The sequence below is a fragment of the Alexandromys fortis genome, unplaced genomic scaffold (genome assembly GCF_014885135.2).
Source record: "Alexandromys fortis isolate MF-2015 unplaced genomic scaffold, M_Fortis_MF-2015_v1.1 scaffold_42, whole genome shotgun sequence".
Lineage (NCBI taxonomy): Eukaryota > Metazoa > Chordata > Mammalia > Rodentia > Cricetidae > Alexandromys > Alexandromys fortis.
The window spans coordinates 35561-52547 of NW_026067934.1; the positions used below are offsets into that span (position 1 = coordinate 35561).

General features: G+C 39.6%; 2 protein-coding genes and 1 pseudogene across 2 annotated transcripts in view; all 3 read left to right on the forward strand.

Moving 5' to 3' along the window:
- LOC126504150 (zinc finger protein 709-like) overlaps positions 1 to 16987 on the forward strand; it is a 93598-nt gene that overhangs the window by 1744 nt on the left and 74867 nt on the right. The window lies entirely within an intron of this gene.
- On the forward strand, positions 286 to 1348 carry LOC126504102 (putative zinc finger protein 833). The gene is given in 2 exon segments (XM_050146140.1): positions 286 to 1113; positions 1115 to 1348. Coding segments are annotated over 2 exon segments (1062 nt in total).
- LOC126504154 (nuclear autoantigenic sperm protein-like) lies at positions 13584 to 15386 on the forward strand (annotated as a pseudogene).

Below are 16987 nucleotides of genomic sequence, written 5' to 3' on the forward strand. Positions count from 1 at the left end.
TGATACAGCTCCTTTTAATTCTTACAGAAGTAACATTAGTCCTCTACTTCTTTACACATAGCAGGGTCTCACCATGAAATAGATCTTGTGTTGACATTGATACCATTATTTTATTCCCTCTGAGATTCTATAGTTGTGTTCCAGACACCCTAGCCTTCAATATTTCTTTGTCTAAAGTATTGCTTTTCTCATTTTTTTTTTTGCAGAATTCAGAGGATTGAGAAAGACCATGGAAGTGAATGTCATAATGAGTGTGATAAAAATCAGCCAGCTAGTCCAGAGAGTATGATCATTAAGGACACGCCTTGCAGAGTAAGAGTTCATGAGACTCCATTGCTTGTAACAAATATCATTGGTGATTTATCCTTACATGGGTATCTCAGAGAAAAAGATAGAGGGAAACCACCACTGTATAAGGGAGCTGTGGCAAAAGCTTGTAAACATCAGAATCATTGGAAAGTAATCAGTTGTTCTGAATCCCTTCAGGTACTTGAAACTTCTCCTGAAGAGAAACCCGGGAAAAAACAATATAACGGAGCCTGTAAAAGTCTGTATTTAGATGAGTCTCAGGAGAGAACTTATACTGGAGATAAACTCAATGAGGATATCTTCATGAGATACACACAGGGACAGAATGATGAACAAAACCATAAAGAAGTGGAACAATTTGTATGTAGTCTCTGGGAAGAATCCTTCATTGATTTCAGTGAGCTTACCAACCATGAAAAAAGTCATATTGAAGAGAAAAGGTACAGTTGTAGGCAATGTGGCAAAACATTTAAATATAAAACATGTTTTGAGAAACATAAAGTAACTCACAAAGGAGAGAAACCATATACTTCTATACATTATGGAAAAGCCTTCACCCAATTCAATCATCATAACAGTCATGAAAGCAGTTACATTGGACAAAAGCCTTATACTTGCAAGCATTGTGGGAAAAACTTCACCCGTTCATCTCAACGAAACATTCATGAAAAAATTCACACTGGAGAGAAACCTTATGCATGTAAGCATTGTGGAAAAGCCTTCAACGACCCCAGTAGTCATAAGAGACATGAGAGGAGCCGCACTGGAGAGAAACCATTTGCATGTAAACATTGTGGAAAAAAACTTCACCAGTTCTTCTTATCTACACATTCATAAAAGAATTCACACTGGAGAGAAACCTTATCCATGTAAGCATTGTGGAAAAAACTTCATCCGTTCTGTTTATCGAAACAATCATGTAAGAATTCATACTGGAGTGAAACTTTATCCATGTAAGCATTGTGGAAAAGCCTTCAATGACCCCAGTAGTCATAAGAGACATGAACGTAGGCACACTGCAGAGAAACCCTATGCATGAGCATTGTGGAAAAGCCTTAAACAATTCTAGTAGGTGTAACAGAAATTAAAGGAGACACAGTACAGAGAAACAGAAGACTTATACATGCAAATATTGTGGAAAAACTTTCTGGTGTAGGCATCTGAACATTCATGAAATAATTCACTCCGACAAAAGCCTTATAATGTAAGCATTGTGGAAAATCATTTAACAACTTCAGTAGTTGTAAGAGACGTGGAAAGAGTCACACTGCAGAGAAACCTTTTTCATGGAGGCATTGTGAAAAAGCCTATACCAGTTTCAGTTCTTATAAGACTCATGAAGAGTGTTCACATTAAAGGGAATTCATATACATTTAAGCAGTGTGAAAAAGTGTCTACCTGCTCCAATCACCTGAACATTCATGAAGAGATTCACATAGGGGAAAAGTCTTTAGCATGTAAACATCTTGGAAAAGCCTTCAGTAACCTCAGTAGTCATAACATACATGAATGAAGTCACTTTTGAGAAGCCTTATTCATGTAAGTATTGTGCAAAACCCTTCACCAATTTCTATTCATGTAAGCATTGTGTAAAGCCCTTCACTAATTTCTATTCATGAAGGTTCATGAAAGAGATCATACTGAAGAGAAGTGTTATGGATGTACACATTGTGAAAAAGCATTTACCTGCTCCAGTCAGCTGAACATTCAGGAAAGGGTTCCATTTGGAGAAATGGCTTTTTCATGTAAACATTACAGGAAACCTTTTAACACTTCAATTTGTCCTGATTTGCATGGAAAACAATCACACTGGAGAGGAACTCTTGGTGTGTAAAAGATGTGGAAACTGTTCATTCTGCAGAAGTTAACAGGCATAAAAGAGTTCACTTGATAGTTCATTTATGCACATAGGAATTGTGGAATAGCCTTCAGCTGCTCTTGTGATCATAACAGATCTGAACCTATTCACACTAGTCAGTAGCGTAATGCGTGAAACCATGGTCAGAAAGTCTTTACTAGATTCACTTGGTTCAAGAGTAAAAACATTCACACTGGATAGAAACCTTTTGTATGTACACATGGTATACAAACTATTTCTTCTTGTGATTTTAACAAGCATAAAGATCTCACACAGTGTCTGTAATATGGGATAGTCTTCAGCACAACCAGTGTCTGTAACCCTCATACACAGATCTACACTGGAAAGAATCTAAAGCATATATCCATTTAAGTATTGTTCAAAGTCTTCAGCAGTTCCTGTTACCATGACGTTCTAAAGAAGTCACTCTGAAGATAGACTTTACATGTATAAACATGTGGAAAATTTTTTTTAGCAATCACAGTTCCTACTATACTCAATTGCTTTTTCCCTTTTCAGAACCTGTATGTTTACAATAAATGTGGGAAAATATTCAAAGTGTTTAAAACAAATAAAACTTAAAAGTTTTTTTTGGTAGTGTTTTCTGTAATTTCTGTGTTTTACATCCCTGCTGAAGTGCATAGTGATCTCACTGTGAAAAGAAGTAGTGTGTAGAATACCAGTAATAACTCAGTAATGCTGTATTGGTTAAATCGCTTCTAATTTGAGTAATGGAAGAAGAATGTGCTAGGACCATGAGATGTATCAGCTAGTCATGATTCTTCCCAGTAAATGGGATTATCTGCATGGTCTCCCTGGATCCTATGTCGTGGAAATAATGTGTCGATTCAAGAAGCTCTCTTCTAAGAATCATATGTACACTTCCGAATGAACACAGAGATAGAGAAAAAGGATGAGAGAGAGGAGTATGGAGTTTACTTTCTTTATGCCAAAAGCTTTGGGGAAAAAAACTGCCCTTACCTCAACTGCTGGCAATATACTGTCCAGACTGGGTCAGTAGGATACAAATAAAAGCAACTGCCAAACTTTGCTGTGATGTTACAGTCATTCAAAATGCCCTGCTTCGCAAAAATTTCTGTCATATATACTAGCCTATAGGCCAAAGATGGATGCCCCAGCATTACAGGAGAACTTTGAATGCTTGTCCAGGTAGCTTAATGTCCCTGTTGTTCGGCAAATTTCACCCTTTTGGGATCTTAATAGAGTTAAAGGTTAATAATTAGAATTAATTTTCTTATGGTAAAGGTAAATTAAATATAAAACTTTAGACTCCCAAAGATAGATAATTAAATACTCTCTCTAATTTTGTCAAATGCAAATGGACTGGACATTGTGAATGTAATTCTTACATAATAACTTTTTGTTGTATATAATCTTACTATGCCAAAGTTAAAACCCTCCTTTTTGATGAAACAAATAAAATGAGAGATGCTGAACACTGTGATAATTTTTCACTTAGATTGGTATAATAGGAACTTGATTGGCCAGTAGCCAGGTAGGAAATGTAGGCATAACAACCAAACTAAGGACACTGGGTAGAAAGGTGGAGACAAGCTGAAGGAGAGGTAAAGCCACGCACCATATGGCAATATATAAATAAATAGAAATGTTTTGGAACCGAATGGAGTCCTGGCCTTCCTACTCACCTCACGTTTAGATGACCTTTCTTGCCCTTGTTCTTCTGGTTACTGAGAAACTTGCAAGTTTCCTGCTCTGAGAGTTGCTTAACAACTCTGCGTCCTGAGTACACATTTTCTTGGCCCTAACCTGAGGATCTGGCAATAAGGTCTCCATCCTGTTGGCCTACCTATCTGGGTTAGGTATAAACACCCCTTGGTGATGTACAATAAAGGCTTCTAATTCTGCAACATGCAAAGTGTGTTTTCCATTAATCCTGATGTCCTTTGCTCAGAATTGGCGCTAGCTGCACTGGTGTGACAGAAATGGGTTGTAAGTGCTAGCTACTAATAAGCCTGAGCTATAAGCCAAGAATTTAAAATTTAAAAGTGTCTTTGGTTATTTAGGAGTGGGTTTATTAGAAACGAAAACTCTGCCTACATTATAATCATGACATATAATGTGTACACATTTAGAAATTTATACATACACACGTAGGTGAATATATGTATGTGTGTGTGTGTGTGTGTGTATTTACACAAACAAAATGAAGTGAGGCCACTTGGCTTGACAGTTCCTAAACCAAAGAACCTCACATTCATAAAAAACAACCACCAGCCGGGCAGTGGTAGCACACGCATTTAATCCTAGCACTTGGCAGGCAGAGGCAGGCAGATCTCTGTGAGTTCGAGACCAGCCTGGTCTACAACAGCTAGTTCCAGGACAGGCTCCAAAACCACAGAATAACCCTGCCTCCAAAAACAAAAAAAAAAAAAATATCAGGCAGAATAAATCTTCATTTGAGTTGTTCATGATAGTTAAATAATTCCCTAAGAAATTTAGGGTATTTTTTTTTCTTTTGGCTATCTCTGTGAGGCTGAATATGAGTCATAATAACTGAAATCATGGCACATTTTGAATCCAGGCTGAAACAGTTGAGCTCCAGATAAAACTAAACCCACCTTCATTTATTCTGACTTTCATAGAAAGTTGCTCAGTGAGATAAGCAGTCAATATCCCTTGTCAATTTTTAACTCTTATGTGGTTTGATTAAGAATGGACCCAAAGATTCATGGTGGCACATTGGTCTCTTTGATTGCAGGTCAAAGCATTCAGTGTTTCCTCTAGACTTCAGAAAACACAATCTGTTAGCTCTGATAATGTACTGATACATTTTTATTGTCAACTTGATTCAAAGTCATCACCTTGGAAGAAGAAGCTTTAATTTAGGAATTATATTGCACAGATGGGCCTGTGACCATGTCCATGAGGGATACTTTTAATTGATCTTGGAGAGCGTAGTCCAGAATGCTCAACACCATCACTACAAAGGTGGATCTGGCTTACATAAGAATATTAACTAATCATCAGTTAATCCATACTTCCTGCCATGGCTTCCATCAATGACGGTTTGTGACCAGAAACAATAAATTAAATGAATACTTCCTCACACTCAGTTGCTTTTATTCATGATACTTATTACAGGAACAAAAAAATACATAGACATATGCTACATCACAGAATATTCAACAATATTGTTGGAGCATTTAAAATGTTCAAATACCGGTTTAATTGAGAAAAACCAAAATGAGAGGTTTGGTATAAGAAGGAACCTTTGTAAAGCCCCTGTTCATTCTTTTTTCTGCTTACAGTTTGAGGAGAGTGGGACATAGATTCAGAGCCTTTCTAAATTTAGAGTGGTTTAATCAATGGATAAATGTTGTATCTGCTCTTCCTCAGTCTTTTTTAATGTTTTTTTCATTTTACATACCATTTCCAGTGGCCACTTCCTCCTCTTTTTCCACCACCGACCTATGCCCATCCCATTCTTCATCCACTCCTCAGAGTTTGTAAGCCTCCCTTTGGGAGAAAACAATGTTTGGTATACCAGTTTGAGACAGGACCAAGACCGTCTCCCTTTATTAATCTGATCAAGTTGTTCCACCATAGGGAATGGGCTACAAAAGGCCCACTCATGTACCCAGGGTATGTCTGGTGCCACTGCCATGGGTTCTTCAAACAGGACAGGACACAACTGTCACAAATTCAGAAGACTTAGTTTGGTCCCATGTATTATCCCTGGTTTCTCTCTCATCTCATAATGGCCTGCTCTTTTAAGATAACTCTTCCATTGCTCTCTCTCTCCATCGCTCCTCCAACTCAGCCATCTCAAGTCCTCATATCGTTATTCCCCGTTCCTTCCCTTTTCCCCTTCTATGTCCAATAAGTAGATCTTAACTATTTTTCCCTGGGACCCTCCATGTATATCCTTCTTATTTTTTTAATCTAATTTCATTCGGGTTATAAATTGTAATCTGGTTATCCATTGCCTTTATGTTTAATATCCACATACCATGGTATCTTTCTGGGTCTATGCACATAGTTGACCAAATATCTTTGTGGTATAAATGGGAATCCTTTGGGTATATGCCCAAAGGTTATATTGTGGGAGTCTTCGTGTATATTGATTCCCAATTTTCTGAAAAATGACCATACTGATTTCCAAAGTGCTGTACAAGTTTGCACTCCCATCAGTAGTGGAGGAGTGATCCTCTTACTTTACATCCTCTCCAGCATGAACTGCTATCAGTTTTTATGATCTTAGCCATTCTGACAGGTGTAAGATGGTATATATAAAAGTTATTTTGATTTGCATTTCCCTGATGGCTCAGTATGTTGAATATTTCTATAAGTGTCTTTTGGCCATTCAGAATTCTTCAGTTGAGAATTTTCTGATTAGATCTGCATCTTATATTTAATTGGATTATTTTATATTTGGATGTCTAGTGTCTTGAGTTCTTTACATATTTTGGAGATCAACCCTTTATCAGACACAGGGTTGGTGAAGACATTTTCTCATTCTCTTCACTGTCCTTTTGTCTTATTCACAATGTCCCTTGCCTTACAGAAGCATCTCAGTTTCAGGAGGTCTCATTCATTAATTGTTCTCAGTGTCTGTGCTACTATTGTAATATTTAGGAAGGGAATCTCCTGTTTTCATGTGTTCAAGGCTACTTGTGACTGTCTCTTCTATACTGTTCAGTATAAGTGAATTCACGCTGAGGTGTTTGATCCATTTGGATGTTAGTATTGCTCATGGGGATTGATATGGATCCACGTGCATCCCTCTACATGTTGATATCTAGTTATGCCAGCACCATTTGTTGAACATGCTTTTTTTATCCATTGTACAAATTTTGCCTCCATGTCAAAAATCAGGTGTTCATAGTCATAGTTATATTTTATTTCTGTTTTAATAAATAAAGCTTGCTTGAAGATCAGGGTACAAAATTATGCTGCTAGACGCCAGAAAGTAGTGGTACTTGGAGGCAGAAACTGAAAGGTCACTGACTTTGAAACCATTCCAGAGTACAAAGCTATGACCACACAGAGAAACACTGTTTCAAAATTCAAAGGAAGAGAAGGTCAGCTTCGCTAAATAGATATTGGCACTGATGGCTATGGGGGCATTGAGAGTCACTTTTTCCAGGAGGATATCTACTAGTAGGTTGCCCATAGTGGAGAAGTCCCTTCATATCACACTATGGACTCAGTCAGCGTCATCAAACTGCCAGATCTTTAAAATCTGTATAGGTGCAATTATATGGCAAGGACTCACCCAAGAGTGTTGAAAATTGTAAGAAAGGAGTTTCCTTAGACAGAAGAGTAAGGAACAAGGCTGCCTGTGGTGTGTACACTTCAGGTGTCATTGCTGTTGCAGACTCTATCATTCTCTGGGCCAAATAACACCAGGGGAACCTTCAGTTGGGGTCTCTGCATATTCCCAAAGTAGCTAGTTTTTCAGTGCTCGTACTCAGGAACACAGAAGCCCAAGTTACATTCACCATTCTGTCTTTCTGATGTTTTTAATTGTCCCACCATAAATCTGTTGCCCTGTGAACACACAGCCGCAGACACTTGAACTTGACATTGCTTCCCTCCCTATGACAAAGCCTAAAGAAGCAACATGGGTAGCAGCCTATGACTATGCTCCCTTTGGACTGTTTATCCCTTTTATTAATAAGGCCTCAGTGATGAACTGTTCTCACTCTGCTTTTTCTGCATTATCTAATAAAACACTTTAAGAAAGTTCTTGTATGAACCCTCATTGCCAATACACTTAAGGAAGCTGGTCTTCTGGCAATTCAAAGCTATTTTGGGCTAGTCTGTGCTCCCTACCTGACTTTTCCACAAAGACACTGCCTTCATTTTGCTCTGTACATTCTAAACTTGTGCCATAAAAGGAAAAACAGGACTTTGAGGCAAGAGACAGCTGTAAATGGGTTTGTGCACAGGAATTGGTATAGGACTGGAAAAGAAAACTCAAGGATTAGGGATGACGCAACAGTTCATTGCTCAGATCTATTTATCAGCTCATCTTTCACAAGTCAAAATAGCCAAGAACAAGAAAAGAATTCATAGCAAAATTTTGTCTAGGGTTCAGAGAGACAATTCTCTAGTCAAGAGTGTTTGTTGCCCTGGAAATTGAGTCGTGTCTCCCAAGTGCCTGTTGCCTCAAATTCAGGGTGTCTCACACTTTCCTTGGGCCACCACTGGAACACAAACTGCTATGGGGACATACCATAGACAACTGAAAATGAGGTACATCCATAACAGAAAGTGCCTACATGAATATCTTAGAGAGCTCATACTAGTAACTTGGCAACATGCCTGAAAGAAGAAGAAGAAAATCTCACTCAAAATGAGTAGAAGATAAGGTATACTCAAACTGCTTTCTCTTGTTTTTGTTTTTGACAATATCTAGTTTTAAACAACAATATTCAGAAAAAATGCATCTGTTCTTTAGGGAAGTATTTTTCTTCTTTGAGTGTATTAAAATTATTCCTGTGCCTTTGACCTTGATTTTTCTCTTATTATCCTGGTTTTCGTTTGGTCCCATGGATGTCCAGTGCCAAGAGAATTTAGATTTAACATTTTATTTGACCTACATATCCATTTCATCTATTGTGTCTTCAGTGGGTGAGATTCTTTCTTTTATGTCTTGCAATATGTTGATGAGCCTCATCTCTGCCATAAGATTTGAGTTTCAAGTTTGCCATTTCATATTTATTTTTGCTTTGGGAGAAAAGGCTTTATTTCATTTTACAGTTTATATCATCCATCACAAAGGAAAGTAAGACAGCATAAAGGAAAGTAAGAACTCAAAGCAGAACGTGGAAGCTGAACCTGAAGCAAAGGTATAATGAATGCTTCTCACTGGCATGTTGTCATATTAATGTTCATTTATTTTTACTATACCTCCATGACCACCTACACACAGACGGCACTCCTCACAATGGACTGGGAAATCCCACATCCACCATTAATTACAAATATGACACATATATGTACATACAAACAAATCTTTGAAGGAATTTTCTCAATTTCCCCTTCCCAGGTGACTCTAGGTTGTATCAAGTAGACAAAACGAAAAAAAAAAACCTAATCAGTTCAGCTGGGCAGCCAAGGCTCATGCCAATAATCCCAGCACTTGGCAGGCAGAGGCAGATCACACTTTGTTTGAGGCCAACTTGTTCTGCAGAGTGAGTTTTAGAACAGACAGTGCTACACAGAGAGACCCTGTCTTGAAAAACCACGAAGCAACAAAAACAACAACAACTGAAAACAACTAAACAGTTGAATTTGTCAACCTTGTTGATGATTTCAAAGACCAAAATCATCATTTTATTATTTCTTTGTGCTGTTTTTGGTATTGACCGCCTGGCTGGGTCACCAATTATTGCTTGGGGCTTTGAAAGAAATATTTGGAGGCTGAGCATGCAGAGCGGGTCCTGCATTTTGACTGAAGGAGACATTTGGAAAACCTTGCTCCCTGCATATGCCCTTCCCATCATGCCTCTGATTTTAATCATATGCCTCATTCACAGGCAAAGTGCTAAAAAGACTTTCCTTAGATGCTAATTTTAAAAACACAGTGTGACTATGGTACATGAGTCCCAAAGTGACACATTACTTTTATGCCATTTTCCACTGTTAGCAGATGTGTTTCAAAATGCAATTTAATAGATATAAGGAGTCTGAGGGGCTAACGCAATGCCATCTTTTTTTCAAAACATGAAACCTGATAGCAGATGTGGTTCATGGTTATATACAGATGATTGTTCAAAGAATACTCACAGGGTGTTGGGTGCAAAACCCAAGTGAGGTCTCAGGTTGTTTCTCTTGTTCTGTCTCACTATTCTCCCAGGGCCTAGAATTAATTTCATACCAATTACAGCTGCTTTCTCATCACCTCATGTCTTAACATTTTAAGCTTGCTCCTATTCTTTTCACTTACTGAAGTACTTCATTATTTTTCAACATAAGTTCCTTTAAGTTTCTGGTCCCAGAGCATAATGAAACTAAGTTCTTGAACAAAATAACAAAGTAATAACCCCCCACACCTTAGTTCGAAACTAAATCTTTGTTCTACTCTGAGCCTTCCTGATCTGTGCCTCTTCTGTAAGCATTTCCTTCATTATTTTGGTATATATAGCATCTACCAAAATGATCCACTCAGATTTGCTTTTCCTAGTATGCTGATCTCTCTCTCTCATGCTCACTCTCTTTATCTTTGACTTAAGAAAAAACCAACACACACAAAGCCCTCACCAGCACAATTGACTCCCTGTGATCTTGACATACAGATTCACCACAATTACACCATATCATTTCCTTTCCTGTTTGTCCCTATGATCTCATGTTATTATCACAATATAAATCAGAGCATAACTGTAGGAATCCCACAGTCTTAAAAATATTATACACTTTAAATATTTAAAGTGTCTCTTAAATCCAAAATGTCTCCTCTCTGAGCTCCTGTAAAATCAAGTATATGACATGCACTTCTTATTTCAAAAGGAAATAAGCAGAGCACAGGTACAATTATCTCAGAACAAACCCCAAATTAAACATTGTTAATCATATTGTGTGCCTCAGCGTCCTTCATCTGGGCTTCACTCATGATAGTCTAGTCTCTAAAGGGCTAAGGGGACACTTTTCTGTTTTGTTATCCACAGCACACATCACTTGACTCCTAGACTCAGACTACCTCAAGTCCACAACTGCTTCTGTCCTTGGCAGTCATCCATGGTGTTTGCATCTCTCATCTGCTAGGATTTATACAGATTCCAACTTCCCCTCATTAATCAAGATAGCTTCCCTTTAAAGTTACCTACAAGCCAATCTAATGGAGTCATTTTCTCAACTGATGTCCAAAGATACACTCTGAAGATAAACGCTGGTGTTTACAAAGCAGGCCCTCCATTTCATTTCTATGTCTAGACAGACCTAGGAATTCCTTCTATCCACTTATTGAATTTGGCCTTAGCATCCTGAGTCACAATATCTAGGCCTTATGTCTCTTTCATCAACCAGGAATGCTGTTACTTACCTTCAACAAATGTCCAGTGAATTGCAAGAATATTCAGCATTGGGTCCACAGGGTCCTGCAAAGATGGAGATAGTCCACCATAGTCTAATGAACCAGAAGCAAACTGTATTCTAGGAAAAAATAAGAAATAAAATAGTCCATGGGATACCAAAAGCTTATGAGCTAGCTGAGACCACAGTCAGAGATGCATTGGAAAGGCTGTGGCAAAGGCTGTTTTTTGAACTCCTCCTTTTATAGTAAGTATAGGCAATAACTAAGGAATTTTTACAATCTCAAGTTAAAATTCAGATTCAGATTGCCCTTCTTTGCAATTTCCATTGCTCAGTTAAAATAGTGTATGTGATTAGTCCATTGTTTTTCCCTGGCATTCCTTAATAATGTTTACCAAGGTGTTGTACCTCCCCTGACACTGGCAGTTTTGTATAGCAGGGAAGGGTAGGGGACAGTATAAGACCAAAAAGTCAAAAGTCACATACATCCCATCCTTTAAAACTTAGTTCAGCTCACATCAGTTTCTGGTCACAGGTGGCCAAGAGGATTTTCTAAAAGTTGATCCTCAGTTTTCAGAGCAATCCTAATTTTGAAGGGTACTGCTTCAGGCTTGCAAATACAGTTATGGGTTGTAAAGTGGAGTAACCCTCTGTTAATAGTTAATCCTGTAGATTCTGAGAAAGCTGCTGACATTGTGCTTTCATTCTTTTAGGCTTACAACTTTGTATTTTTTTATTTCTACATTCTTATTTCTGGAATCTACATTTTTATATTCTTATTCTTGGACTCTTCATTCAGGAAGCCTCACTATTGCCACCATCTTTGAATTGTGTTACATTCTGAGGCTTGTGGTTTTGGTCCTCTATGATATCCCCTTCTACTGACTTTAGGTCCTGATGCCTTGATATACAAGGAATGGTGAAGTTTTCCTGGTCTCCTCATGACGAGAGTTGTACATTTGTTACAGTGTTGAGGCTGTGTCCTCGCGGCTTTGATGCTCCCATGATGCTGTGCAGGGTGTGCTCTGACTTGTGTCCTGCACTAGCTCCATCCTTCCTACAGCACTGGAATTGCATGCAAAGCGGGCAGCTATGCACAAGACCTCCTGCCTTTCTATTACAGTAAAACTACTTTGTCTCAGGCCACATTCTTCCTGGAGGGAAAAGGCACCTGGAGCCTGTACTTCTCCAGAACTTGCAGCCCAGTCAGGTTGGTGACACTGAATCCAATCTGGTGTGAAGGAACCTGGGTAAAGTCATGTCTTCCCGATGTCTCTTACAGGCATATCCGTGCTGCTTTAGATTTTTCTGGTCATCACCTTTGTGATTTTATATTTTTCTTAATATGGCTCATGAACACCAAGCCACACTTGGATAAGATATACAAATGATCTGTTTAGGCTTCATACCCCAATTCTAAACTCCTCATTAAGTTTGTGTGTGTGTGTGTGTGTGTGTGTGTGTGTGTGTGTGTGTGTTATTGAGATCATGATGATAGAGGATTCAATTGTTCCCTCTATAAGACTGGGTAAAATTTTCAGTCACACAGAAAGAGAACTTTAAATTAGGATTTTTTCCCCAAACATTCCTGAGGGAAAAGTTTTGGTGTTTGAAAAGCTGTTTCATACTTGTCCAGGTTGATTCCTATGAAGGGAATCATGGCTTTGGAACTGGCTTGTTGTTTGGTTTACCTTAGTCTGCTTCTCTAAGTAGACGGGATTGCATGGATGAGCTTCCTAGAAGAAAAAAAAATACATACTATTTCCAATGTCAGATTTCAGGTTACAAAATGAGTACACAACAAGCTGGAAAGAATGCAGAGTCTGACTTCAACAGACCACACTGGTCATTAACACAGACAGCAAATGTCAGTGAATTTTTCAGCTGTGCAATAGGAACAAGCTGCCTGGGACCCTTTATATGATGCTTAAAGGGGCTTGGGAATGAGAAAGTTTATGCAGTTTACTGAGCTATGTATTGGTTTGTAGTTGGTCCTTCCTGAAATTATTTGCCAAAGGGAGACAGGGTGTCTCAGCAGACATTTCTCTCCTTGAATGGTTGAACAAGGCAGGCTGACAATGTCATAGGAATACTGTGAGTATAACCAAGGCACTCTCTCAAATGGAATATTTATTTATACAGCATTATTCATGGACATGAGTATTAATTTTTTTTATCATTTTTGTTGTCATTGTCTTTTACCCTGTTTTCCCATTTACCTCTTAATCATTCTTTTCATGTTACTCTGAATGGGATTTTGTACCTGATTTTTCTCTTTAGTCCCAGTATTGATTGGAGTAGATAAATATTTTTGATTATTGAATGTTGATTTTAGATCCTGTTATGTTACTGAAACTATCATATGTCACAAAAAAGTGAATATATTTTCCAATATATGGGAGAAAAAGAAGCCAAAAAAGCAGAAGCAAGTCTCTGTTAAAGCCTGAAACTGATACAGAAGAGTAAAGTCAAGTGGAGAAGGGTGGAAGAGAAGATATGGATATAAGTGAGCCTGCAGAGAGGCTGGAGGGGAAAGTTAAATCGACCTCAAAGCAGTTAACTGAATCCTCTGGAGAGGCAAAGGAAAAAGCATCAATACCAGGACTGAAGAAGTTGAGGTCGCTTCTGGGAAAACAAAACAGACATCATTGTGTGCTGAAGAAGGAAAATCAATTTCTGGAGCTTATGTTCAAAATAAAGAATGCAGAGAAATAGTACCTCAGGAGAAAGAGGGAGGGGAAATAAAGGCAAACGAAACTTCGGAGACTCAGCCTGTTGAGGCTCCAGAAAAGCAGGGCACTGCCATGAAGGGAGAAGCTGAAACAGTAGATACCACAGTCAAGTCGAACGTGGGTGGGGAGGAACCAAAGGATCAGGTGTCTGCCTCTGAGAGTGAACTAGGAACAGCTATTCTTGAGCAACTGTCAGGGCAAGATGAAATGTTACCAGTGGTGGCTGCAGAGGCTGGGTCAGATGTCTATGAGAAGCCAGGGCAGGAGATTACAGTTCTTCTGAACAATGGTTCAGTTGATGGACCATCAACTGTAGGAGATCGGTCTCCTAGTGAATCACAGACTTCTGCAGCAAGACTGACAGAGATTAAAGATTGTTCTGGTGTAGAGCAGGTCATGGCAGAGTTGGTTTCTGACCAGGAGGAAGCTATGCTACCCGTAGATGAGTCTGAGGCAGCTGGAGGTGCAGTTGAGACCAAGGTCGTCCAGAAGGCCATGGAGAAAGCACCTGAAGAGAAATTTAAGATGTCTGCTAATGAAGAGACACAAGAGAGAGTAGAACAGATGAAGGAGGGTGAAGAACCTGAAGGCTCAGAGGAAGAAGACAAAATGACAGGCTGAAGAAACACGATTGAAACAAGTTTCCTCAAGAAAATGAAGAGGGGGAGATTGGGAACTTAGAGCTTGCCTGGGATATGCTGGATTTAGCAAAGATTATTTTTAAAAGCAAGAAACAAAAGAAGCCCAGCTTTATGCTGCACAAGTCCATCTTAAACGTGGAGAATTTAGTGCTGAATCTGAGAATTCTATCCAAGCTGTGGAGGAGTTCCAGGCTTGCTTAAGCCTCCAAGAACAATATTTGTAAGCCCATGACCATCTCATTGCATAGACTCACTACTTGTTGGGTTTGGTCTACGGTTACAACTCTCAGTATGATGAGGCAGTGGCACAGTATGGCAAATCTGTTGAAGTCAGTGAGAAGAGAATGGCTGTACTAAATGAGCAGATGAAGGAGGCTGAAGGATCATTTACTGAATATGAGCAAGGAATTGAGGAGCTGAAAGAACTGCTACATGAAATTAAAGAAAAGGTAGAAGATGCAAAGGAGTCTCAGCTCAGTGGGAACGGAGCTGAACTGGCCTTGAATGCTACTCTGGTGGAGAGCTCCTCTTCAGGCTTCCCGGTTAGTGGAACAGGCACTGCAGTCTCTGTGATTGCCATTAGAAAACCAACAGATGGTGCTTCCTCGTCAAATTGTGTGACTGATATTTTTCATCTTGTCAGAAGAAAAGAGCCCCCGGAAAGATGATGCAAAGGAAGCCAAGCAGGAGCCAGGGCTGAATGGAGGCAGTGGACCCGAAGTTTCAGAAAACATGGAGGCCGAGGCTGAGAATCAGGCTCAAAGACCAGCAGCAGCAGAGGGGACAGTGGAATCTGCAGGTACAGTTGCAGGCACTGCATGTTAAGAGGGAACAGAGCCTTTCTCCCAAAAGAAAGCGGTTTTGTTCATCATGTATTTTTTCAGTTTGGGGGATTCTTTTTGTATAACTTCAATAAAGATTGTAGGCAACAGCTAAGGCTTTGATGGCTTCTTCTTAAATATTGGCGGAATATATGCCTTGGGGCACTAGGTCGTTTTGGTGTATGTGTTTAGTTTGTACATTGCTGTTGGAAACCCACTTTCTGTATAAGGTGGATGTGATCAAATGTGGCTGGAAGCCTTTCATCTTCTTCTGGTGCTATGTTTGTATTTCCAAATACTTGGCTGAATTCCATTGTCTTGCACACTTTCCTTGGTGCTGTCCCTGGAGGACGGGGTCTGCCGAACAAGAACTGGTAGGAATGTACTTGGTGCTGAAAGTGGATGACTGGATATGAGCCAGGTCTTGGGTTGTACCGAGTTTCTTTCACCTGGTTTCCAATTAAGACTATAATAATCCTGTGCTGAAAAACTGATGGAAACATGGGAAGTGATCCCTGAGGAAAACAGTTGGTATGTTAAATCAGAGACACAAGCTCTGACTGGAAAGGCTCAGATTGAGGTGGGGATAACTGGAAGAATCTGGAGAAGAAAGTGTTCTGTATAGAGTAAGGTTGCAGTAGGTCAGTAATTTGGATTATATTGTCTCCAGTTTTGCCTTAGAAAAAATAATTGTGCCAATTAAAAAAAACCAAAGTAACATATCCTTAAACTCAAATTTTGAAGTCAAGATAGCTTAAATATAGGTATCATGGTTTTGGTTATCAGTCCCTAGAATCAAATGTTCTGCAGTTTAAAAAAAATTCAAAGAAAACACAATGATATGCACAGTCAGAGTCTTTGTGTATTTTCCAATTTTAATTGAATTATTTCCTTTATGCTATTTTTACTGACTCTTTAAAGCCTTTGTTTTATTTTTTAAAACTGTTTCTCTTATACCTGTTTATCTGTCTGTACTCCTTTTGGGCTCTCTCACTGAAGGCTATGCACATGTTTGAAACACACTGTGTCTCATTTAGATGTCTTTTATGTCTGAGTTTGTCCTATTGTGTATCTGAAATCCTTTTCAGAGAAGGAGTGGTTTGTTTTGTTTTGCCTTTTTACATGGTAAAGTGTATGGTTGCTGAAGCCCTCTCTCAGCCTCTCTCAGCCTTTCAATATGGTGGAGATACATTTACCATTAGCTCTGCAAACCATGCTCACCACCTCAGCTCCAGCAAGCACTTGCTGCAAGCTTCTCACAACCCCATAAGTGCTCCACACCAGGACCATTCCAAAGAGCTCCAATTGATTCCTGTTTTTGTGGGTCCTGGAGTTCTTTTTTTTTTTTTGTTATTGAAAAAAATTACCACCTCCTCCCCATTTCCCATTTCCCTCCCCCTCCTCCCACACATCATCCCCCCCCCCCCCCCCCCTCCTCCTCCCCATTTCCCATTTCCCTCCCCCTCCTCCCACACATCATCCCCTTCCCCCTCCCCCCCCCCCCCCCCCCCCTCCCCCCCCCCCCCCCCCCCCCCCCCCTGCCGAAGGAAAGCCGCCCCCGGTCCCCCCCCCCCGCGGACGCCCCGAGCCCCCCCCCCTCTCCCC